Consider the following 25960-nt stretch of genomic DNA (forward strand, 5'->3'; position numbering starts at 1 on the left):
AAAGCATCTTGTCCCCATGTTGATGTGGAGAAGGGCCTCATCCCCACAACCCTGAGCGGTGGTTGTGGGGGGTCTGCGGGCGGGGGGCTTATCAGAATCTGGAAGCCCCCTTTAACAAGGTGACCCCCAGATCCAGGCCCCCCCCTGTTTGAAATGGTAAGGGGGTACAAAAGTGCCCCTACCATTTCACAAAGAAAGTGTAAAAATGGTTAAATAAGACAAACACACTTTTGAAAAATTCCTTTATTAAAAATAAAAAAAAAGATTCCAACGGTGCTCTTGCTCTTGCTATCCAGCGACGGATCTCCGGGGTCCAGCGATGGATGATCATATCCAGCGACGGGGATCTCTCAGTCCAGCGCTGTCCATACATCCGTCTTCTGTCTCCACTGCGGAGACACTGCGGGGATCCCATCGCTGACGTTTCTTATATTAGGAGGGCGGGGCCACCTGTCACCTGACCCTGCCCCTCTGGCGCTGGTGAGGGGAGCCAGGGATTCCCTAATGACGTATGGGTGATCCCGCCCCTCTGAGGTAACGGAAACCTGCGTTACATCAGAGGGGGGCGGGGTCACCCATACATCACTGGGGAACCCCATAGCTTTCTTCACCAGTGTCAGAGGGGGCGAGGTCAGGTGACAGGTGGCCCCGCCCTCCTAATATAAGAAACGTCAGCGATGGGATCTCCGCAGTGTCTCCGCAGGAGTGGATTATCACCGCTGGAATCTTTTTTTATTTTTAATAAAGGAATTTTTAAAAAGTGTGTTTGTCTTATTTAACCATTTTTACACTTTCTTTGTGAAATGGTAGGGGTACTTTTGTACCCCCTTACCATTTCAAACAGGGGGGGGCCGGGATCTGGGGGTCCCCTTGTTAAAGGGGGCTTCCAGATTCTGATAAGCCCCCCGCCCGCAGACCCCCACAACCACCGCTCAGGGTTGTGGGGATGAGGCCCTTCTCCACATCAGCATGGGGACAAGGTGCTTTGAGGGGTCACAGACCCCCAAAGCATCCTCCCAATGTTGAGGGCATGTGGCCTAGTACGCTCTCTCTTCCCCCCCCCCCCTCTTTTCCTGCGGCCTGCCAGGTTGCGTGCTCGGATAAAGGGTCTGGTATGGGTTTTTAGGGGGACCCCCAGGTCAAATTTTTTTTTTTAATTTGATGCGGGGTTCCCCTTAATATCCATACCAGACCTGAAGGGCCTGGTAATTGATTTTAGGGGAACCCCCGCGCTTTTTTTTTTTAATCAATGAATGAATGGTCGGCTAATACAGAGAACACTCATTGAGTGTTCTCTGTATTACGGGAGCCGACAATATAGCCGCAAGTGATTTTAAAATACTTTTTTTCCTGCACAAATGACACTTTGTGCAGGGACAGTTCTAAGCACGGGAAACATGCGCCCCTTCACAGGCATACTATAGACACCCCCCCAGGTACGACATTTAAAGGAATATTACACTTTTATTGTTTCACTTTAATCATTATTAAAATCACTGCTCCTGAAAAAACGGCTGTTTTTAAAACTTTTTTTTGCATTGATCCATGTCCCCTGGGGCAGGACCCAGGTCCCCAAACACTTTTTAGGACAGTAACTTGCATATTAGCCTTTAAAATTAGCACTTTAGATTTCTCCTATAGACTTGTATAGGGTGTTCCGGCTTTTCGAATTTGCCGCGAACAGCCCAAATTGTTCACTGTTCGCTGAACAGGCAAACAGGCAATGTTCGAGTCGAACATGAGTTCGACTCAAACTCGAAGCTCATCCCTAGCTGTGAGCATACAGCTGCAGGTTTGGGATGTCTCTTTTGGGCAAAATATAAATATGAAAGCACTGATGACTTATAATACACTGTTCATTTTCATATATGATGTTGTAAGTGTTAAAATCAAAGGTGTGTGCACAGAAGGACTTGATGGGATAGCTAGTGGGTGGATTCAGTGGGACGGCCAGTGGGCAGTCCCTAGGGAATGTTGGCGGTCAAGTCTGGGGGGGCCCAGGCCTAAAGTTGTCTAAGGGGCCCCACAATTTCTGATGGCTGCCCTGATTACCTGTGAACCAGACCACCTAAGAACCCACAAATATTTGCTCAAGCACAAAATGACAAGTCATATATTGGTAGTAAGTGCAATTGTTTGTCACATGTGGTGGAGCACTGGTTTGGTTTAAGAAGAAAAAGGAAGAACATTGAATAGTGCAAAAACTGTATGCAGCACAGTGTGGGACTTTTTCACTGAGATTTCTTTTGGAATCAAAACATGGGGATCATTTTATGGATGACCATATTGTGGTAAGCACCATACCTTTTGTATATACCAGTAATTTTGTTTTGTGTTATAACACTTAAAGGGGCAGCTACATGTTCACACACACATTATAATATATATATTGTGATATTTGGGGGTTATTTAGCCTCTGTGTAGAGCACACCAGTGAGTAGAGTCCATGCCAGTTATGCCATTTAAGGGCTTGTTGGCCCACTTTTATTAAAAGTAAAACAAAAAGTCCAATAATAGGAGGGTTTCCCACACAGGGGTTTCAGCTTTCCACAGCAACAGCGTAATAAAAGGAACTGTACTGTCACATATCCCCCTTGTTTCGAACCAGAGGGCGAAACACATTGTTTCCTTTTGGCACCTATGTGCCAACTACACCTTACAGAAGTCAAACCCTGTCCAACCTCACTTCTCCTAAAGGGAAACTCAACCCACCACTTCCATTGGTGTCTCTCTCTTTGCCCCCCTGTCACTCTGTAATGGGTTTTGAGATCTTCCCGGCTCTTCTTCCGGGTGCATTTCCATAAGGACTTCTTCTCCTGAAATTTAAACAGGGTACCTCTGGTCTTTCTGCCAACCCTTCTGCCTCCACGCTTCAAGTTTCCTGGTTTCCCCAAAACTCTCTCAGCATTACTGTTCTGAGACTGTAGGGGGCCTATTTCTATAGTGTTTATAAGGGGAACCCGCCTCTTATTTCTGGTACCTGACTCAGCAGTCACTAATTGTTTACCAGTTTTACCTGTACCTTTGGACACCACATCATCATGTACCATTAACACATTACTTGGTTCATCATTGACAGACATATTCAAACCAACATTAGACCTCTCAATGTTACACATGTCACCAATGCCTTTTTTTCCAACATTTGCTAGGGTAGAGTCCGCAGAGGGCACACATACCGGAGCGCCTTCATCACCCACAGGAACCTCACAGGACGTCACCTCCCCTGGGTTCACCCACTATGCAGGCAGCTGTCCTACCACTTGACCTGTTCTGATGCCATCTGTATTTTTATCCACCAGAACAGGCAAGCTCTCGTCTGATCCACATACAATTTTTATCACGCTCCTTGTCCATTCCCCTGTCCCAGGGACCTTATTAGGTTTGTCACCTAAACCAACCATTGGACTGGGGACCCCAGTCTCTTTAACCACCTTTGCTTGAGCCCTGGTCAGGATCTCTGCTGCTTTCAGGTTCACACTTGGCCCTTCCATCTCATGTGGTTTTTCCACTGGTGCAGTATACGTGCCCTTCACCGACAACTGACCAGCACCACCCTGAACCATAGCAGCAGAAATGCTTCCCATCTGGCTGTTAGGAGGTGAAACCACAGACATTTTAGGCTTATTTCCCATTTCTCCAAAGTCTGTCTCAAATATTTCTTCTGGACGTAATCCATCAGCATACGTAGTGGCAACTTTTAACAAAAGTAGCAAATTTAGGAATAAACCTTTCCTGTCCTGTTTTTCTTTGCTCTGTATAGCCTGCCATACAGTGCTCCACCTAGAAGTACTCCACAGTACCAGACCATCAAACTGTGGAGGAGACACACTGGTATAGATTGGCTGTACATCCCAAAGTTCAAGCATCTCTTTTAATGCTTGGGTTAATAACCAGGCCCTTGACTCCAGACCTAAGTCCTTCCTGGGGACTTTCATGACACTGGGAATGCAGAGAGACTCACTTGCTGAGACTTGAAAAGTTGCAACAGTTAACGGAACTTCCTCCCAGCTGGAGGTAAACACAGCCTGGTGCTCCACCAGAGCGCTGCCAGGTGCTAGACTCATACCCAACTTCTCAGGCTCAACGAACTGCTCCAGAACATTACCAGTGACGTCACGTTGACACTCCATGTAAACCTCAGTTTTGTGGGTCACGGACAATGTCTCTGCTGTGACCTTATTTGGTTCATCCTGCTCACAAGGGTTAACCCCTGCAGCAGCCACCGCGCCCTCAGGTACAAGCTGTTCTGCAGACTCCCCTGCTGGTACAGCAGAAACCGTGTCCACCTTATTTTTGTGCATAAAAGCCTTATCTATCAGGGAGATAAGATTTGTACTCCAACTATCCCAATCTATTGTATGTGTGCTCCCTTCTGCGGTACTCCTCAGCACCTATCCATCTGCCCAAGGAAACACATAAGAACAGACTGGCTTAGCTGCAGACTCATTACACCAGTCATTGTAAATCATGTCAGACTGTGGTAGCACAGGTTACAATACACCATATTCACCAACTTTCTCTGCTTGCTTTTCATAAACCTCACACACCTTTGCATTTTTCACAGGTTGTGTTAATCCACCATTTACCTGCACATTTTTAGTGCTAGCAGTTTGCACTAACACATTACCATTACACGGTACAGTTCCACTCTGTTCCACCAGAGTGACATCGCAGTTGTCCAGGGCAACCTCTGACTCCAATACATGAAGTTCCCTGGAGATTCCTGTGGACAACTGTGCTGTCTTACCACCAGTTGCTACAGGCAATGGCCCATTTTTGCTAACCCCAGGTTCTTTCAGAGCAAAAGGCAAAAGTTTTCCTAACAGCAGCAAACATTTCATTAACAGTAACACTTATAGCATTTTTAGCTTTTGCAGGCTGTCCTAGCCCACGGCCAACTTGAGCCTGATAGTCATTAGACACAACACTTTTAGTCACCAAAACAGGTTCTATTTGGACTTTAACCCTTGCATTCCCACTGTATAGGGAAAAGTCATTCTCAAGTGCACATTCAGTGGATCCACTAACATCATCATGGACAGTCTCGTAACCAGTCCTTTTATACATGAAATCAGCAGTTCCAGACATCATTTCATTAAAGACAGTCTTACACACCGCAGTAGTTGGGGTCACCATCTTCATTTGAGTACGTTTTCTTATGCACCAGTCCTCTGCTGCACTTTTACTAGCCAACTCCTCCTGGTGGGATGAAAACTACAGCAGGCATCTCCCACTGTTTAGCACCCCCTGCAGGCACAACATTAAACTTCTTGTTGCTAGGGGTGACTGCAAACATATTTTCACAGGAATCTGGGACTGCAGACAAAACTTTTTTCTCAGCAACATTATCTCCAGCCGTATTCCATAACCTAGGGAAAGAAAACATGCCATGCCCCAGCTGGTCACATTCCAGGCATGGTACTGGACGATTTTTTCCCAAAGCGATTCTCTCCTGGTGATTCCCAGCTGGCCGGAATGCACAGACCTCTTTGTGGGGAAGCTGAACCAAATCTCTACTGCAGCTTCTCAAATTTCACTCCGGTCGCCATGGGAGACCGCACTCTCCCAGCAGAACTTTGCTGCCTCTCTCCAACATGATATATGGGCTCCTCCTTAAGCCACTTTCCATGATCCTTATTAGACATAGCCAATGGTACAGAGACAGCCCGACTGGCTTCCTCTGCGTTGCTATGGGCAACCACTCTCATCCTCAGCCTTTGATCAGCCTCTCTCCTTGCATATAGCATGGGCTTCTCTCTGCTGGATCCTGTCTCATGCTGTGACACATTCACATCTTTCACAATAGCTGCTGTTTTAACTGCAGCAGCGTTGCCTGGGGCAACAACACCCCTCTTCCAGTTATGGACATCCAGCCGCTTTCCCCTTGCACTGAGGGTTGGCTTCCTTTACTCTGTAGCTTGGTTAATTCCTGCCAGGTGCCGCTTGCACCAATCCACCGAAGATTCAAATGTTGGTGGACTCTCCATATTTGCAGACACTCCACTACACAGAGTAACAACAGGAGTACTGTCTTTTTAAGGGGCCTCTCCCTTCCAGGTACACCACCTGCTGCACACACTGCAGAGCACAGGCAGTTTCTGGCAATAGCTCACTGGTATATGCGAGGATCTTCAGTTATGCCCGCATCCGAGCACCACTTGTGATATTTGGGGGTTATTTAGCCTCTGTGTAGAGCACACCAGTGAGTAGAGTCCATGCCAGTTATGCCATTTAAGGGCTTGTTGGCCCACTTTTATTAAAAGTAAAACAAAACAAGTCCAATAATAGGAGGGTTTCCCACACGGGGTTTCAGCTTTCCACAGCAACAGCGTAATAAAATGAAAAATACCAAGCCACCTGGCTCTCTTCAGATGTACTACCGTTCAGGCTTTACACTTCAGCCCTCTTATCCCTATAACAGAGATGTCATACAACTACTGTACCTCTTTTTCTCTTCTTTGCTGCTCAGCCCACAGCTTTGGGCCCTCCGATTATACCATGCAGACATGCATGCTTCTCCCTTACTTGCCTTGGGCTCCTTGGGAGGGTGGAGCCCAGAACCATGGTCTTGGCTCTGTTTTAAGCCCAGGACCCACCTGTTCAATCATCCAGCCAGACTTCTGGCTGTTCCCAAAACCCGGTCCCAGGAATGGAGATTCCATCCCACCCATAACGCTATGGAATCTCCGGGCTCCAGGTCCCCAAGTGGATTTTACAAACTTTGGAGGAAACTGACAAAAAAAAAAATACCCCTGGAGCCCCTCAACCTGCCTATTTGAGAACCCTGGGCAACAATTACTAGGACATGGAACTGTACTGTCACAATATATATATATATATATATATATATATATATATATATATATATATATATATATATATATATACACAGTGCCTTGGGAAATCTTTTTGCATCCAAATCCAGCTTCAAAACTTCTCCACAACAGTATTACGGACCTGTCTGGTGTGTTCCTTGGTCTTCATGATGCTCTCTGCGCTTTCAACAGAACCCTGAGACTATCACAGAGCAGGTGCATTTATACAGAGACTTGATTACACACAGGTGGATTCTATTTATCACCATCAGTCATTTAGGACAACATTGGATTATTCAGAGGTCCTCGCTGAACTTCTGGAGTGAGTTTGCTGCACTGAAAGTAAAGGGGCTGAATAATTTTGCACGCACCACTTTTCAGTTTTTTATTTGCTAAAAAAGTTTAAAAAATACAATAGATTTCGTTCCACTTCACAATTGTGTCCCACTTGTTGGTGATTCTTCACAAAAAATAAAAATATCTTTATGTTTGAAGCCTGAAATGTGGCAAAAGGTTGAAAAGTTCAAGGGGGCCGAATACTGGCACTGTATGTATATATAGAATTCATTTGTATTTAATTTTTTTTTCGTTTGTGTTTTATCATCAAAGCAGGTGCCTACTATAATTACTCTTTCTTTACAGGATCACTTATGCTTACAATATATCTGCTAAAATAAGACTGCATATACAGTACTTTCCTTTTCCATAGCCAGTTTCCTAAAAAGATGTAATTTCACTGCTTGGCATCCTCTACAAGCAATTAACAGATGATGGAATATTTGTTTTCCCTGTCAGTTGTTGTGGTTTATTCTGCTGGCTTATACACCGGTCAGCCATAACTCAATGCCACCCACCTACTATAGAGTAGGTCCCCTATTTGCCTTAAAAATAGCCCTTTCTGCCACCAAAACAGTCCTGACCCAACAGGTTCATGGATGCCACTACATCTGTGAAGGTATGCTGTAATATCTAGCACAAAGCTGACAGTAGCCGATCCTTTAACCACTTCCCGGCCGGCGCACGCCGATGTACGTCGGCAGAATGGCACGGGCAGGCAAATGGGCATACCTGTAAGTCCCTTTAAATTTGCCGACCTGCTAGTCGGAACCCCCGTGAGTCCGGTCGCGGGTCCCGCGGACTCGATCGCCGCGGGCATACCCGCGATCGTCTCACGGGGTGGCTGAACTAGGAGATGCCATTGTAAACAGCATCTCCCAGTTTTGCCTAACAACAAGTGACGCTGATCTCTGCTCCATGTGATTGGAGCAGAGATCAGTGTTCACTAAAAGAAAGCCCGGCCTCCAACAGTTAGTAACACGCCCCTAGGAACACTTAACCCCTACACTGCCACCCAGTGGTTAACCCCTTCACTGCCAGTGTCATTTACACAGGAATCACTGCATTTGTATAGCAGTAATTGCTGTGTAAATGACAATGGTCCCAAAAATGTGTCAAAAATGTCTGACGTGTCCGCCATAATGTCGCAGTCACAATAAAAATCGCTGATCGCCATTACTGGTAAAAAAATAAATAAAATATTAATAAAAATGCCATAAAACTATCCCCTATTTTGTAAACGCTATAACTTTTGCGCAAACCAATCAATAATCGCTTATTGCGATTTTTTTACCAAAAATATGTAGAAGAATATGTATCGGCCTAAACTGAGGGAAAAAATGTTTTATATATATTTTTGGGGGATATTTATTATAACAAAAAGTAAAAAATAATGTGTTTTTTTCAAAATTGTCGCTTTATTTTTGTTTATAGTGCAAAAAATAAAAACCGCAGGGGTGATCAAATACCACCAAAAGAAAGCTCTATTTGTGGGAAAAAAAGGACGTCAATTTTGTTTAGGAGCCATGTCGCACGACCGTGCAATTGTCAGTTAAAGCGACGCAGTGCTGAATCGCAAAAAGTGGTCTGGTCTTAAGCCAGCAAAATGGTCTGAAGTGGTTAAATTCTTTAAGTTGTGACATGGGGCTTCGATGGATCAGACTTGTTTTTCCAGCACATCCCACAGATGCTCCATTGGATTTGGATCTGGAGTATTTGGTGGCCAAGTCAACATCACAAAATCGTTGTTGCGTTCCCTAAACCATTCTTGAATGATTTTTGCAGTGTAGTAGGGCGCACTATCTTGCTGAAAGAGGCCACTGCCATCAGAGAGTACCATTTCCATGAAGTGGTGTTGTTGGTCAGCAACAATGTTTAGGTAGGTAGTACGTGTCATGTAATATCCACATGAATGGCAGGACCCAAGGTTTCCCAGCAGCATATTACCCAAAGCATCACACTGCCTCTGCCCGCTTACCTTCTTCCCATACTGCATCCTGGTGCATCTCTTCCCCAGGTAAGCAATGCACACACATCCGGCCACCCACATGATGTAAAAGAAAACTCATTTTATCAGACCAGGCTATCTTCTATTGCTCTGTGATCCAGTTCTGATGTTCACATGCCCACTGTAGGTTCTTTTGGCTGTTGGAGCTAACTGTAATGCCCATCTTCTTTACTTTAATCACATCAACTTCAGGGACAACATAGTTACATAGTTAGTCAGGTTGAAAAAAGACATAAGTCCATCTAGTTCAAATCACGGGGGAAAAAAAAACAATCCCATGTAGATAATCCTATACCCACAGTTGATCCAGAGGAAGGCCAAAAAAAAAGAATTGCTCTAGCAGAGATAAAAATATCTTTTTTTTGATCCCCGGAGAGGCAATCATATATTCCCTGGATCAACTTTACTTATAAATGTTAGTATCCAGTTATATTATGTACATTTAGGAAATAATCCAGGCCTTTTTTAACCACTTCAGCCCCGGAAGGATTTACCCCCTTCTTGACTGGGCCATTTTTTGCGAAACGGCACTGTGTCGCTTTAACTGACAATTGCACGGTCGTTCGATGCTGTACCCAAACAAAATTTACGTCCTTTTCCCCACAAACAGAGCTTTCCTTTAGTGGTATTTGATCCCCTCTGCGGTTTTAATTTTTTGCGCTATAAACTAAAAAAAGCGACAATTTTGAAAAAACAAAACAATATTTTTTACTTTTTGTTATAATAAATATTTCCAAATGAACAAAATATAAATAAAAATGTGTTCCTCAGTTTAGGCTGATCTGATATATATTCTACATATTTTTGGTTAAAAAAAAAAATTGCAATAAGCATATATTGATTGGGTTGTGCAAAAGTTATATCGTCTACAAAATAGGGGATAGATTTATGTCCTTTTTATTATTTTTATTTTTTTACTAGTAATGGTGGTTATCTGCGATTTTTATTGGGACTGCGACATTGCAGCGGACAGATCGGACACTTTTGACACTTTTTTGAGACTACTGACATTTATACAGCGACCAGATAGTCATGGTTATGCAGTGATGCCTGTCTGTCAGCTTACCTTCTCCATGTGTTTCTTAGGAGGCCAGCCACTTCCACCTGGTGGTTTTTTATAACCTCTCGTCTAAGCATGGCTCCACCCCAGGCCCGATCAGGGAACCCTATATTAACCTGTGCACTGCAAGCCAACGGTGCTGATCAAACATTTGTGTATTCATTGTGTGTTTGGCTTCCCGTTTCCTGCTTGCAGTGTGCTCTTCGTTTGTCTCTGTTACCGACCTTGGCGTGTTCTCAACTATTTCTGTCAGCCCATGACCCTGACCTTTTGGCGTGTCCTAGACTATCCCTGTTTTCCTGTGACCCTGAACCTTTGGCGTGTACTCTGTTGTTCCTGTCTGCTAGTTGCCCTGACCCCTGCTTTATTCCTTTACTGTCCTTGTTGTTCCAGCCTACTGCTTTGTTCTCCTGTAGTCTACTGTGAGCATGGGGGCCACGAACAGGAGCCAGACTGCACCATAGTCCATCCTCACCACTAGAGGCTCTGGTGAACACCTGCTGGCTCTTAGACTCCTCACCCTGGGGAATCTATGCTCTAGCTCCCACTGGGATCTGTATTAGTGATCCTGTAGACCCGCTTCCTTAACCTCCCTGGGTACTATCTGCAGCAGTCAGTCCTAGGGTCCACTACCTTAGTGGTGCACTTCCGACTCCTACGGAGTGCATGTGTTACCTGGTCTCAGGTGACCTGACACAGAGCTAAAAATAGCCAATGATTACTGTATAAATGTCACTGACAGGGAAGGGGTTAACAATAGGGGGTGTTCAAGGGGTTAAATGTGTTTCCTCAGCATGTTATAACTGTAAGGGGGATGGGACTGCCTGAGGGAGGAGACAGATCGGTGTTCCTATATACTAGGACCAAACAATCTGTCTTCTCTCCTCTGCCAGAACGTGGATTTGTGTGCTTACACACACAGATACTCGTTCTAACTGTCAGGAGCGATCGTGGGTGCCCTATACCCCTTAAAGCGCCCGCCATACAGCTATGGCGATTTGTGCAGGGGAGCCATTCTGCCAGTCGCGGGTGGCTAAAGCAAGCTACTGAACTGGTCAGAACCACCTCTGGAGGGAGTCTATTCCACATTTTCAAAGCTCCTACTGTGAAGGAACCTTGTCGTATTTGGAGATTACATTTTTTTCCTCCAGACATAAAGAGTGCACCCTTGTCCTCTGTGATGACCTTATAGTGAATAACTCAACACCAAGTTCACTGTATGGATCCCTTATGTATTTATACATGTTGATCATATCCGCCTTAATCGTTTCTTCTCAAGAGAGAATAATTTCCGTTCATTCATACCTCTTATCAGTTTGGTTGCCCTTCTCTGCACTTTCTCCAATTCTAGCTTGGTGTCTGCAAAAACTGAAACATATTTTCTTGCCACATAGTACCGTATATACTCGAGTATAGGCCGACCCGAATATAAGCCGAGGCCCCCAATTTACCCCCAAAAAAACTGGCAAACTTATTGACTCGTGTATAAGCCGAGGGTAAGACATGCCTGTCCATCCCTGTGTGTGTGTCCGTCCATCCCTGTGTGTCCGTCCATCCCTGTGTGTCCGTCCATCCCTGTGTGTCCGTCCATCCCTGTGTGTGTGTGTCTCCATCCATCCATCCATCCCTGTGTGTGTGTGTGTATCCGTGTGTGTGTGTGTGTGTGTGTGTGTGTGTGTGTGTGTGTGTGTGTGTGTGTCCAGCCTACCTGTGTCCTGAGCCTTTGTCCCGAGCCTCCGTCCCGTGCCGAGCCTCCTTGCCTCCGTGCCTCGCCGCCGTGCCTCGCCGCCGTGCCTCGCCGCCGTGCCTTGCCTCCGGTCCCGTCCCGTCCCGTCCCGTGCCGTGCCGTCCTGTGCCTTGCCTCCGTCCCGTGCCCTCTTCGTTCGTCGGCGGCCATTGTAAAATTCAAAAGCTGCGCCGCCGCCTTCGCCTGTGATAGGCGGAACACTGAATTTCCCAGCAGCCTGTGTTCCGCCTATCACAGACGTCGTATCATCCTCGTCCGTAGTACGAGGATGATACGAAGTCCGTGATAGGCGGAACACAGGCTGCTGGGAAATTCAGTGTTCCGCCTATCACAGGCGAAGGGGGAGCCGGAGGCGCGGCTTTTGAATCAGAATGGCCGCTGTCTGTCTGCTCGACACGCTGATCGAGCGGGCAGACAGCGATGACTCGAGTATAAGCCGAGGGGGGCACTTTCAGCCTCAAAAAAGAGGCTGAAAATCTCGGCTTATACTCGAGTATATACGGTATATCCTGACTTTCAGATGCCACTGTAAGAGAATCAATGTTATTCACTTAACCCGTCAGCAGTCATAAAGTTGTGGCGGATCGGTGTATGTCCTGTTGTGATGTATGTGCCTGTATATAAAACCAGAGTTAGCAGCGGGTAGAGCGGGTATCACACACCTCCCGTGCAGTGGCTGGGAGAGCAGTAATTCTTCAGCAGTAATTCAAGAAAAAGACCACTAAAACATGTAGCTTTCTTATTCCTGGCATGTTGTACATAAAAGTGATCCTGTGCTCACAGGGTCACTTTCAGGTAATGTCAAAAGTGGTACTCACCATTTCACTTTTTTTCTAATGTTTTATTTAAGAGAAGAAGGCAATTTCCAAATTATACAAGTGTCCATACACATAAAAATTGAGGTACAAAAAGAATCCATCAGTATCTAAATTCCAATACAGTAACTTCACTCTTTCACTTTAATCCATAGGCTCTGTGGGTTACGTACGCTTAGATCATACACTCAAAGGATCAAAGGGAAGTCAAATAACATCTCAATAACATTTTCCTGTCAAAGATCACAAACTGGCCCAGGAATACAGGCCTCCTACAGCCTCTACAATCTAACAGACCGTGAGTTGTGCTGCTGTGTAATATTAACCTCCTTCAAAACATTTTTACAAAAGTCTGCTGTGTTTCTAAAGTCCAAACTTTGTCACATCATCTCATAATCTTTGTGCAGCTTGTCCTGGGGAGTACCTCTGCGAAATTGATGGTATTTGTGTTCCGTTATGCGATGGTGTCAAGGATTGTCAAAACGGGTTGGATGAGAGAAACTGTGGTGAGTAAACTGACTAAATTCAGCCACTGTAAAAATGACTAAGACCGAAACTAAATATTAAAGCTCAGTTCATGTCATAGTGATAGATATAAACATTGTACTAACAGCCTCCATTTTCATAGTCATCACGTATCAGACTATCCAGTGGACTTAGTCTGGCGGACAAACCGGCGGACTTTCTGAACGAGCTACCTGCCCACACAGGGCACTTTTGTGGCGGACTAGGTCCGGCGGACTAAGTCCGTCAGACTAAGTCCGCCGTACCGCTGGACAATCCGCCATACTTTTGAAATGAACGGACTCGCCCACACACACGGAGGAAAGTCCGTTCATTATGAGCACGGCTCCAGGTAGCCGGGACCAGCGAAGGAGGCGTCGCTGGCCCTGTCACCTGGTATGGACTTAAAGGGGAATCCCTACGCCGAAAAAACAGCGTGGGGGTACCCCCCAGGTCCATATCAGACCCTTATCCGAGCACATTACCCGGCCAGCCAGGAAAGGGGGTAGGGACGAGCGAGCGCCCCCCCTCCTGAGCCGTACCAGGCTGCGTGCCCTCAACATGGGGGGTGCTTTGGGGAAGGGGGGGCCGCGCGCCCCCCCACCCCAGAGCACCTTGTCCCCATGTTGATGAGGACAAGGGCCTCTTCCTGACAACCCTGGCCGCTGGTTGTTGGGGTCTGCGGGCGGGAGGCTTATCGGAATACGTGAGCCCCCTTTAATAAGGGGGCCCCCGGATCCTGGCCCCCCACCCTATGGGAATGAGTATGGGGTACAATGTACCCCTACCTATTCACCTGTGAAAAAAAAGGAAAAAAAACACAACACACAAGGGTTAAAATAGACCCCCGAAGACGGAAGAAGACCCCCGGAGATGTGCAATAAACTATTTTAACCCTTGTTTGTTGTGTTTTTTTACATTTTTTTCAGGGGGGGAGGGGGGCGCTCGCTCGCCCCCACCCCCTTTCCTGTCCGGCCGGGTAGCGTACTCGGATAAGGGTCTGATATGGACCTGGGGGGGACCCCCATGCCGTTTTTTTGGCATAGGGATTCCCCTTTAAGTCCATACCAGGTGACAGGGCCAGCGACGCCTCCTTTGCTGGTCCCGGCTACCTGCAGCCGTGCTCAAAATGATTCTCCGGGCGGGAAAAGTCCGTTCATTTCAAAAGTACGGCGGACTAACACACACACGGCCATATTGTCCCCCGGACTAGCACAAACACGGCCGTATTGTCCGTTGAAATGCGAGTCTGGAGGACAGATTGATGTGCAAAACTACTTTCTTAGTCCGCCGAACTTTTGGGTAAAAAAAGTCCACCGGAGCTCACACACGGGCGGATTGTCCCTGCGGACTTGTTAAATTGTGTGTACGTGGCTTTACCTACACTTTCCTTTTAAAGTTTTTCTTTTGGTTAAAAATAACAAACATGTTATACTTACCTGCCACTGGAATTATTTTCCATGTTGCAGAACGTATAGTGGGGCAAAAAAGTATTTAGTCAGCCACCAATTGTGCAAGTTCTCCCACTTAAAAAGATGAGAGAGGCCTGTAATTGTCATCATAGGTATACCTCAAGTATGAGAGACAAAATGTTGAAACAAATACAGCCAATCACATTGTCTGATTTTTGAAAGAATGTATTTGCAAATTATGGTGGAAAATAAGTATTTGGTCAATATCAAAAGTTAATCTCAAAACTTTGTTATATATCCTTTTTGGCAATGACAGAGGTCAAACGTTTTCTGTAATGCCCTGTACACACTGTTGGAAATTCTGACCGAAAAGGTCCGATCGGATTATATTATCGGAAAATCCGATCATGTGTGGGCTCTGACTTTTTCCGTCGGAATTTCCGATGGAAAATATTTGCGAGCAGGACCTTAAATTTTCAGACAACAAAATCCTATCAGACCTTTTCCGATAATTTGTAGAGAATTCTGATTGGACAAAGTGCCCCGCATGCTCAGATCAAATTACGAGACCAAAGCTATTGGTTACTAGCCGCAACGCAGTCCTGTTGCAACTAATGAACGTCATAACGTTCCAAATGATCGGATTTTCCAACAACTTTGTCCGACCGTGTGTATGCAACACCAGTTTCGGACAAAATCTGTCGGAAAAAAATCTGACAGATTTTGTTGTCGGAATGTCAGACCGTGTGTACGGGGGCTAAGTCTTCACAAGGTTGTCACACACTGTTGCTGGTATGTTGGCCCATTCCTCCATGCAGATCTCCTCTAGAGCAGTGATGTTTTGGGGCTGTCGCTGGGCAACACAGACTTTCAACTCCTTCCAAAGGTTTTCTATGGGGTTGAGATCTGGATACTGGCTAGGCCACTCCAGGACCTTGAAATGCTTTTTATGAAGCCACTCCTTCATTGCCTGGGCGGTTCGTTTGGGATCACTGTCATGCTGAAAGACCCAGCCACGTTTCATCTTCAATGCCCTTGCTGATGAGAGGAGGTTTGCACTCAAAATCTCATGATACATGGCCCCATTTATTCTTTCATGTACACGGATCAGTCGTCCTGTTCACTTTGCAGAGAAACAGCCCCAAAGCATGATGTTGCCACCCCCATGCTTCACAGTAGGTATGGTGTTCTTTGGTTGCAACTCAGCATTCTCTCTCCTCCAAACACGACGAGTTGTGTTTCTACCAAACAGTTCTACTTTGGTTTCATCTGACCATATGACATTCTCCCAATCCTCTTCTGGATCATCCAAATGCTCTCTAGCAAACCTCAGACGGGCCCGGACATGTAATGGCTTAAGCAGGAGGACACATCTGGCACTGCAGGATCTGAGTCCCTGGCGGTGTAGTGTGTTACTGATGGCAGCCTTTGTTACATTGGTCCCAGCTCTCTGCAGTTCTTTCACTAGGTCCCCCCCATGTGGTTCTGGGATTTTTGCTCACCGTTCTTGTGATCATTTTGACCCCACAGGGTGAGATCTTGCGTGGAGCCCCACATCGAGGGAAATTATCAGTGGTCTTGTATGTCTTCCATTTTCTAATTATTGCTCCCACAGTTGATTTCTTCACATCAAGCTGCTTGCCTATTGCAGATTCAGTCTTCCCAGCCTGGTGCAGGTCTACAATTTTGTTTCTGGTGTCCTTCAACAGCTCTTTGGTCTTCACCATAGTGGAGTTTGGCGTGTGACTGAGGTTGTGGACAGGTGTCTTTTATACTGATAAGTTCAAACAGGTGCCATTAATACAGGTAATGAGTGGAGGACAGAGGAGCCTCTTAAAGAAGAAGATACAGGTCTGTGAGAACCAGAAATCTTGCTTGTTTGTAGGTGACCAAATACTTATTTTCCACCATAATTTGCAAATAAATTCTTTCAAAAATCAGATTGTTTGGATTTGTTTCCACATTTTGTCTCTCATAGTTGAGGTATACCTATGATGACAATTACAGGCCTCTCTCATCTTTTTACGTGGGAGAACTAGCACAATTGGTGGCTGACTAGATACTTTTTTGCCCCACAGTAAGTGTGTATTGCCTACTAATAAAATGCTGCCCCTTGCTTTCTGAGTCAGAATGTAGAAATGAGACAAAAAAATGTCTTCATGAGTCTTTATTTCCCTCAAAATGTTGTTAAAAATTGGGAGATATGGCAAAATGTTGTTATTTCTGTGAACACGAACTTGGGAAAGAAGTTAAAGGGGCTGTAAACCTTGAAGGTTTTCTATTCTATGCATTGAGGTGAAAAACCTCCTGTAATGCTGCAGCTCCACCCCCCCCCCCCCCCCCCTTAACCCCTCTATCTCGTCCCAGGGATGAGCACACCAGCAAAAACCGGTGTCTCGGGTCCTGATTGGATGGATTGATAGCAGCGTGTCCATTGGCTCCTGCTGCAGTCAATCAAATTCAATGACCCAGGCACCTAGGGGCTGGGCTGAGTCATACATTCGGCTTCTATGGACGTGGAATAAATGACTCAGGAGCGCACCTGCAAGGTAACCCACTGGGAGATCATTTCTCCCAGGGGGTTATCTAATGTGGGGAGGAGCCGCAAGAGCCGCAAAGGGACCCTAGATGAGGATGTTCGGGGCCACTCTGTGCAAAACAAGCTGCACAGTGGAGGTAAGTATGATATGTTTGCTTTTAAAAAAAAAAAAAAAAAACTAAGCTTTAGTGTCACTTTAAGATGGTTTATGGTGGTTTGTAGTGGGCTTTAAATGTCTCTTGGGGGTTAGAGCCCATTTCAACTATCCCGGATCTGTTTTTGTTGCAAAAACAGCACTTATTAGCTTCATTATCCCTACAGTTTTTCCATAGAAAGAAGCAACAGTGGCAAATAGGAATTCAATACACACTACTACAACAGTAACTGAAATAAACTACCCTAAATACACTTCTCCAAAACACACCCTCTGACTAAAGAATACAATTATTTTCTCTTATTGACAGACACAGCTCTTCATATTCTCGACCATAGGTCGGCTGTGACACAGCTCCATCTAGTTCAGGAGCAGGCCTGCGAGTTAAACATTCTTGCAGGCATGCAAATGACCTGGCTCCAGTGTCCACGTCACAACGCTTCCCTGGCCAACAGCCCCTCCACTTTGGTGGTGAGGCGGATGTGTCTGTGGATGTGTCTGTGGAGGGGTGCCGGGGATTGATAAGTACAGTTCCCCCTCTCCACTAGGCGCAGTGCGGGGCGGACACAGGCTCTCCCTGGGTTGGTTGGACCTGTGGGTTCTACTCCCACCCAAACCCCCCAGTTTGCTATCAGATTACCTTATGGCCCCCTGCCCTCCTCCTTTCACTTTGGGTTCCCCTTTGGTTCTTTTCACTGATTACTGATGGGGACTGTGGTCCCTCTCCTGCTTTCCTGCAGGTGGAATGTGTGTTTTCTGTGGGAGGACAGCACTAGGGACCACTTTGTCCATGTACCTGGATTCCCCCTGCGGTAGGCATGGCGGGCTTTCTCCTCCAGCACTGGTGTGCATCTTCTCTGAGGTCTGTACACCTCGTGGTAATGGGTCCCGGTGGCCATTTTGTTGTAGGCTGGGCTGCCTGCTGTTTATTTTCCCTTGTTGTGCTCAAGATATGGTGGCCATGTTTTTGGGGCCTGTAGTCTTTCCTCTTGGCATCATACCTGGAAGGTGTACATCTTATGGTGTTAGTCAGCCGTCGTCCAACCCGGTTCCTTTTCAGTGGCTTGGATTTGGGCCTTTCTTCAACCCTTTCTTCAAGGGTGTTGAACAAAAGTTGTCCTTGAGTACCATCAAGGGCCAGATGTCCGCTCTGTCGGTTTTCTTTCAACATGCCCTGGCCACGCATTCTTTGATTTGTACCTTCATTTAAGGGGTTTGGCACGTGGCTTCTCCGGTGTGATCTCCATTGCGGCTGTGGGACTTGAACCTGGTTCTCTCTGTCCTCCAGAAGACTCCATTTGGGAATATTTGGGAGATTTCTTTGCTTACATTGTCACAGAAGGTTGCCTTTTTAGTGGCTATTACCTCTGCACGCAGAGTGTAGGAGCAGGTGGCCTTATCCTGTCGTATTCCTTATTTAGGGGTTCACAAAGATAAGATGGTTCTCCACCCATGCCCGTCATATCTGCCAAATAAGGAAAAAACAGGGACAGGAGGCACCAACCTGAGTGTAGTATTAAAATTATGACTTTAATAGGAATAGATTGAAAACACTTACAAGATGGTAGAAGATGCATGCTTGTCAAAATAAAGTGCAGTCCTGGCATTCTATATGGCTCTGCGGGTCCCACCTCTTTTCTGGATATCTGAAAAGGATTGGGCAGCTGGCTGGAATGGATCAGTGTTTCACCAGGAACCTCCAAACTGACTAGCGTGGACCATAGAAGTGATGTCACTGGCATCTGATTGGACCAAGGCATGGCTGGAATCTTGTCAATTAGGCCTGTAGTGGAGCCTTCTTTTTTTGGAAAATTATCACTCAATCAGTGTTGCCAGCTATAGCTAGTGGTGCTGTTGAATGTATTTTGATAGTGGGGAAGCCTCCCCACTGTCAGAATACAATAGTTCCTTGGGAGTTTTCTTTTATTTTGAATGCAAAAAGGTACCAGTTACTTACCGGTAGCTGTCTTTCTGGGAAATCTTCCAGGACGGCACACCTGAGAGATGAGAGGCTCCTCCCTACAGGAAACACAATCAATCGACAGCTGTTTTAAGTCCCCACCCTTCCCCTTGATCCTCAGTTTGTAGAGAAGTAACTCCTGAACCCGGTTCACAAGGGAAATCATTCCTCATAGGCACTCACCTTCTAGTGTTCTACAATTTTTGCTCCTCCAACGGGCGGGAAGTAGGCCTGCCGTCCTGGAAGATTTCCCAAAAAGACAGCTACCGGTAAGTAACTGGTACCTTTCTCAAGTCATCTTCCAGGACGGCACACCTGAGAGGATAAACAAGTACCTCTGGCCTAACTTAGGGTGGGGCCACTGCAAGACCCTCTTGGCGAACCTTGGTTCTGCAGTGAGCTTTACCTCCACTCCATATGCTCATATGAAGGTATCTTAGCTGGATCATGCAGCTGATCTGCGGGTTTGCTCCACCGATGTCCCTGCCTTTTCCGCTTCGGATGCAGTATCTAGGTGGAATGGGCTCTTAAAGATGGAATCAGAAAACATGTTAAACTAGTAGGTTAGCAATGTTGCCTATCTCATACATCTAACAACCATGGCCTATTGTGCCTGTAGGTGCTACTTAGAACCACTAAAAAGATAAATCAGAGACCTGTGTAAGACAAGGACACTACATTAATAATGATTACATCAATAAGAGGGCCTGTCTTAACACTACCCTGTTCAGGGAAATAAAACTGCAAAAAAAGGGGAGGGGCCCTGACAGACCACCTTTTTTGTTCCTTTTTATCTTGTCAGCAAAAGACTAAAGGGAAGCCTACTTAAGGGTAATAGATTAACAGAAGCTTGATCCCTGGGTTTAAGGCATGCCCAATCTATGGCTTTACTTACGCCTTAGAGCCTACTTCAGGAGATTAAAGTCCCTAGCAGGAGTAGACTACCCATATTGCTACGTCTAGTTTTGCTAAAAAGGCGAAATGAAGGCCATGCACCGAGCCGAAACCTATTCGATCGGGTATACATCTTTATACTTCAGCCTCAAGCCCTAATACTCCTCTGAACAGAACTCTCCAAGTTCTTACTAAACAGGGCTATTCATTGTCCCCTTCCTCCAGTGTCCCATAACCCTACAGGGCTTCAACCCTAGGAAATGGTTCTGGCATCCCTGAATGTAAGGGGTCGAGGTTTTCTGACATGTGGCATCTGCAGCCGGAACTCCTGGCCCCTCCATGGAAAAGAAGGCTGAAATACAAAAGGTGATACATGCATTATTAATATCACAAATAAAATGATCATAGATTGTGGGCACGGCACAATAGATTTAGACAGAAAGGACACAAGCATAGACAACAATGTTGTGTGTCCGAGTGTGACTAGCTAAACCCATATATCAAATATGGGAAGAGACCCAAATCTGAACTTCAATGTAGACAAACAGTCCTCACAGACTGATTTTCTGATGTGCTGCCAAGACGTAAAAACATTAAGGCACAAGCAAACCCTAAATGCTGCGTATTTCTGAAGTGCAGCTAGCTAGGTCATAACTGATATATAAATACAGAAAGGACAGGAACCCCCTTTACTGTAGTGTTTTACTGATGTACAGCAAAACAAGGCTATAAATATAAAGACAGAAAGACCCAAACTTCTATGTTGTGTATTTCTGACAAACCACCAAATACAGTTATAAGATCAATATGAACACCAATTCCCGTGTTGTGCCTTTCTGCTATGCCACAGGGTAAAATATGGAACACAAGACAATTCTTTCTGTCATGCACTTCTGTAGTGTAGTTCAGATAGAACCAACACTGAGAAAGGACACAAGCAACCTGCAGCATTGTGTTTTTCTGAAACAGAAAGCACCAACAAGCTTCAATCTTGAGTATTTCTGCTGTGCAACAACATAAAAGCAGACACTGAGGAAAAAGACAGACAGCCTTTACAGCTGCAATCTTTCTGGTCTGCTGCAAAATAAAACAATAACACCATGATGAGTATTCCTGCTGTGTAGCAAAACCTCAACCAGAAGGGACAGAAAAGTTTAGGGCTCCCACACCTGTGCGACCCAACCTGCGACTTGGGACTGCAAGACTCACGAGAAGACATACACTATGGCTTCCAATGGGTACCATTTGTGTCTGTGCGACTCCAGGAGTCCCTGATTCCCGGATCCACAGACCTCAAGATTACACAGATCGCAGGGAAAAAATAGCAATTTTCAGGTTGAACATGTAAGGGGTCCCCAATGCTGTGACTCCCTGGAGGAGTGCAGCCAACAACCCCCTGCTGTGTATCCCTAAGATGCAGAAAGGTAGATCAATGAGAAACACTGCTCACTGCTGTGCCTGATATACAAACGATAAGGCAGTAGATATAGGACATACAGGACACAAACATTCAATCTTTGTGTATGTCTGATGTGTAGCAATATACCAATGCTGAGCAGAGATGCCACCATCCTCAATGTGTCTCTCAGCTGAGCAGCAAAAACAAAATCAGAAAAAGACAAGCAACCTTCACTGCTGTGTCCTTTCTGGTATGCAGCCAATAAGGCAGTATATGCAAGACATAAAAAAAGGACAGACAACCTTCAATCTTGTATATGTCTGATGTGTAACAATATAACAATTCTGAATAGAGATTGCACATCCATATTGAAGCGTTTTGGCCTTGCGACTCAACATGTCAAATCGCATGGCTAAAATCAGCACGACGCCACTTTGTGGTGCTACACGGATTACCAAAGGCAGTATATGTACTACACCTGGCAGGGGTTCAATTTGTATTTCTGCTATGTAGCTCAACATATTCGAACCATCAATTTTCACTGCTGCCTTTCTGATAAGGCAGTAATACAGGACACAAAACCCCACAAACCTTAATCCTGTATATGTCTGATGTGCAACAATAAAAAAAACACTCTGAATAGAGATAGCACATCCATATTGAAATGATTTGTCATGCGACTCAACATGTCAAATCGCATGTTTAAACTCGGCAGCCATTGCCGTTAATAGCACTGTCTGAATCAGCACAACGCCACTCAAATCAGGACCATCAGACTTCACTGCTGCCTTTCTGATAAGTAACCAACAAGGCAGTAATACAGGACACAAAGCCCCACAGACAGACCTCAATCTTGTGTATGTCTGATGTGCAGCAATATAACCATTATGAGCAGAGATGTCACCAAACTCAATGATGTGCATTTCTGCTGTGCAGCACAAAACCAGAAAGTACAGACCACCTTCACTGTTGTATTTTTCTGATCTATAGCCAAACAAAGCAATACCTTTAGGATATAAAGGACAGCAAACAAGCTTCAGTGCAGCACATTTCTGATGTACAGCAATATAGCCCTTATGAGCAGAGATGTCACAAATCTCAATGTGTATTTCTTCTGTGCCACAAAAACATCCTAGCAAGGACAAACCTTCACTACTGAGGTCTACTGGTGTGCAGCCAATGAGGAGTCATGGTCTATCCCTTTATGAAATAACCAAAAGGCAATTGGGCCTGGGCTGTAGATACTAAACCTTCACCACCAGTGAAGGAACAAATCCTAAAATGGTTGGACACCCTACTATAGTAGTTGTTGTTCTACCTTACCTCCATAGACTGAGCAAACGCTAGCCAGCACATACCCAGGTGGGGCTGATTAGCAACTAAAGTCTCAATGAGCCCAGCCCTAGAGACCAATTTAAGACAGCCTCTAGAAGAGGTGGTTACCAATTTAGCCTGGGGGTAAATAGCTACTTGCAGGCTTCAAACAAGCAATTATGTAGCTCTTGCATAGGTTTGCACAAAAAATCCTCAATTAAAAGGATGTAGGAAGCGATCTATGGTGAATCGCCTTTAGATCTGCCACTGAGTGGATTGTAGCCCAAACCAACAAAAAAGTTTCTTCTTACCTCCTACACTATAATATAACCACAGTGTAAAGGTGGAGTGGGGGGTTGGAGCTTATGAAAGTTACCTATAGCAAGCAACCCCCAAAAGGAGGATCTGTCACAAGGAAACCCCTACTGTGCCACACAGAAGCTTGGTCCCTGCCCATCCTTGAATATTAGGTCAGCTTTTAAGCATCATGAAGCAACTTCAGATTCCTAGCAGCTGGGCTAATAGGGCCGGTAACCTAGTGCACCTGCTGACCATGGGAGCTTCTGAATCCACCAACCACTGCCCAATTAATAACTTGTTCAGTGGTATACCTGGCCTGTAAGTAACTTTGTATCTACCAGGTCCCCTCTGTACGCTATATTCATCCCTACTAATGTACCACAACTGGGCATGTAGGGAGAGGCTGGCAACCTACTGCTGCGATAACCACAGTGTCTCTGCTGTAAGAGGGAGCTGTGGCTGGTGGTTTTAGCAGTGGCGTCTGGGCTATTTGTATCCCGACCCCAGGTTATGCACTGCACCAGTCAGTATATACACGGGGAAGGGGGAGCAATGGCCTACCTACCTCTTTCCCATCTGAGGTGGTTTAGGCACACTCGTTCCTCTGCACCACCTGTGCACCATACAGCATCTCTGATGTAAGAGGGAGCTGAGGCTGGTGTTTTTAGCGGAAGCTTAAGGGCTATTTGAATCCAGACCCCAGGGGAGATTATCTCAAATGCCCAGAAACCCTCTGGCTGGAATTGGGGATTTTGCAGCTAAATTCCCAAGGCAAAGGAAAGTACTCACCATTGTCGTCTTCCCCTTTTTGCCACAGCCAGCGGGCTTGCTTTTCCATCCTTATGGTCCACACGCAAGGAGGATAGTCGCCAAAGTGCCCCCCCCCAACTGCTGTCCCCATAGGGAGGTGCAAGGTTAGGCTGTGTCCTGCACTGTACCAGTCAGTATATACACATGGGGGGGCCAATACCTTTAATTCCTCATTCCCATCTGAGGTGGTAAAGGCAGACATCCACCATAGTAAACTGGTGCCTCCTCGCTCTAGCGAAAGGAGGATGTGGGCGCCTGCTCCTACTGACTCTCAGCCTTCCCTCCTGGGTAAGAACGTCGCTGCCATTTTCCCAAAGTTTGAAAATGACGCGGGTGCTTGTTGCCACGCCCTCTCTGGCAGCCCACGCAAGCTACCGGGGACCCAGGAGTTGGGGACATGATCCCCCTAGAAAGAACTGATGGCCAGCACCCCCTGTCTGAACAGCCACCTGTACAGGTAAGGAGGGGAGACAGGATAATGGCCCCTGAAGTTCTGGGTACACCACTGTACCCAGGGTCCTTCAGCTCTCAGGGGGGCTCTTCCAATTTCTGCTGCCCCCCTGAGGAAAAGATAGGGGAACCCCCCAGGAAGGACAAGAATATCCTACCAGACCCAGAGGCTTCCCAAGCTTGTGGTCCGGCTCCCAGGGGGAGACCACCAGCCCCAGGCCATTTGGAAAAAAACAAACAGTTTCGCTGTGTAGGGAGAAACACAATCAAAAACTGAGGATCAAGGGGAAGGGTGGGGACTTAAAACAGCTGTCGATTGATTGTGTTTCCTGTAGGGAGGAGCCTCTCATCTCTCAAGTGTGCCGTCCTGGAAGATGACTTGAGAAAAATTAGTTATGCAAAAAAATGTATCATGTATGGCCTACCTTGAACGCAAGTCTTTCAAACCTGCCTACAATTACACTTTTAATGGAATTCAACTTCCTTTTTATTAAAAGAGAAGTACGGGCTTGTAAAAAACAAACATTTATACTCCTCTCGGATAGATGCCGCATCTGTCCCCCCCCCGGCTCTAAGACTGAGAAATGAGCGTTTTTCAGCCTTTAGTGGGCAGTCAACTGCTTTCTGCTCTGCCCCTCCAATGCTCACTGCAGCACTGGGCTGTGTAGGGAGTGGGCGTAGCCTCGCTGAGAGGCAGTGCTAGCTGCTGGTCCAGCATCTGGGTGGATCCCCACTAGACATATGAAATGCGGACACAATTTTTCTTATTCAGAAATTCGCATGTATCCAAATTTCCCAAAACAACAATAATGAATTTCCACTAATCCAAATTAAACATTAACAAATGAAACAAAATTAGTTTGTTTCATTCGGATGTGTGAAGCATCCAAATTAAATGAATGATTCAAATTAATTTAATAACAGCTGGTGATTAAAGAGCGGGGGCGGCCTCCCAGCTGCATCGCCCTTAACAACAATGACTCATCTGCTGTCACTGGGAGAATATAAACAAACAATGCCAACATTGCCACAAAAAAAAGTGAGGGGGTCCCCCAATGTTGATGGGGACAAAGGCCCCCACAAACCTGAGTGGTGGTTGCGGGGGGCCTGCGGGTGGGGGGGACTAATGTGAATGAATATGGGATACACTACACATTCACCAAAAAACGAATAAAAAATACATAAAAACAGGGGGCGTGGCTACCGCGCGCTAGTGTATGGACGCCTGAGCTGTGTGCTCCGTTCCAGCGACGGGCCCTTACCGACAAAGAAGCGACGAAACGAGGATCCGTATATGACCCCGGTAACCGGAATATCCGTGGACCCAGGCGCTATGTCCCGCAGGAGGAAAGAGGCGGCCAAACCAAAGAAATTAGTGGATTTCTTTAGGCCGGCGGAGCGCGGCCTGAGGCAAGATGGCGCCGGCGGAGCAGACTCGCC

The 25960-nt window shown here is 46.0% G+C and overlaps 1 protein-coding gene across 2 annotated transcripts in view; it reads left to right on the forward strand.

The window, feature by feature from the left end:
* TMPRSS6 (transmembrane serine protease 6) overlaps positions 1–25960 on the forward strand; it is a 430707-nt gene that overhangs the window by 261238 nt on the left and 143509 nt on the right. For both annotated transcript variants that reach the window (XM_077452249.1, XM_077452250.1), the window contains 2 exons: positions 12940–13082; positions 13192–13290. In XM_077452249.1, the coding sequence (XP_077308375.1) occupies positions 12940–13082; positions 13192–13290 (242 nt within the window). The remainder of the gene's footprint in view (positions 1–12939; positions 13083–13191; positions 13291–25960) is intronic.

The sequence above is a fragment of the Lithobates pipiens genome, unplaced genomic scaffold, assembly GCF_037356315.1.
Source record: "Lithobates pipiens isolate NorthernLeopardFrog02 unplaced genomic scaffold, aLitPip1_a1.2 Scaffold_23, whole genome shotgun sequence".
In the NCBI taxonomy this organism is placed as follows: Eukaryota; Metazoa; Chordata; class Amphibia; order Anura; family Ranidae; genus Lithobates; species Lithobates pipiens.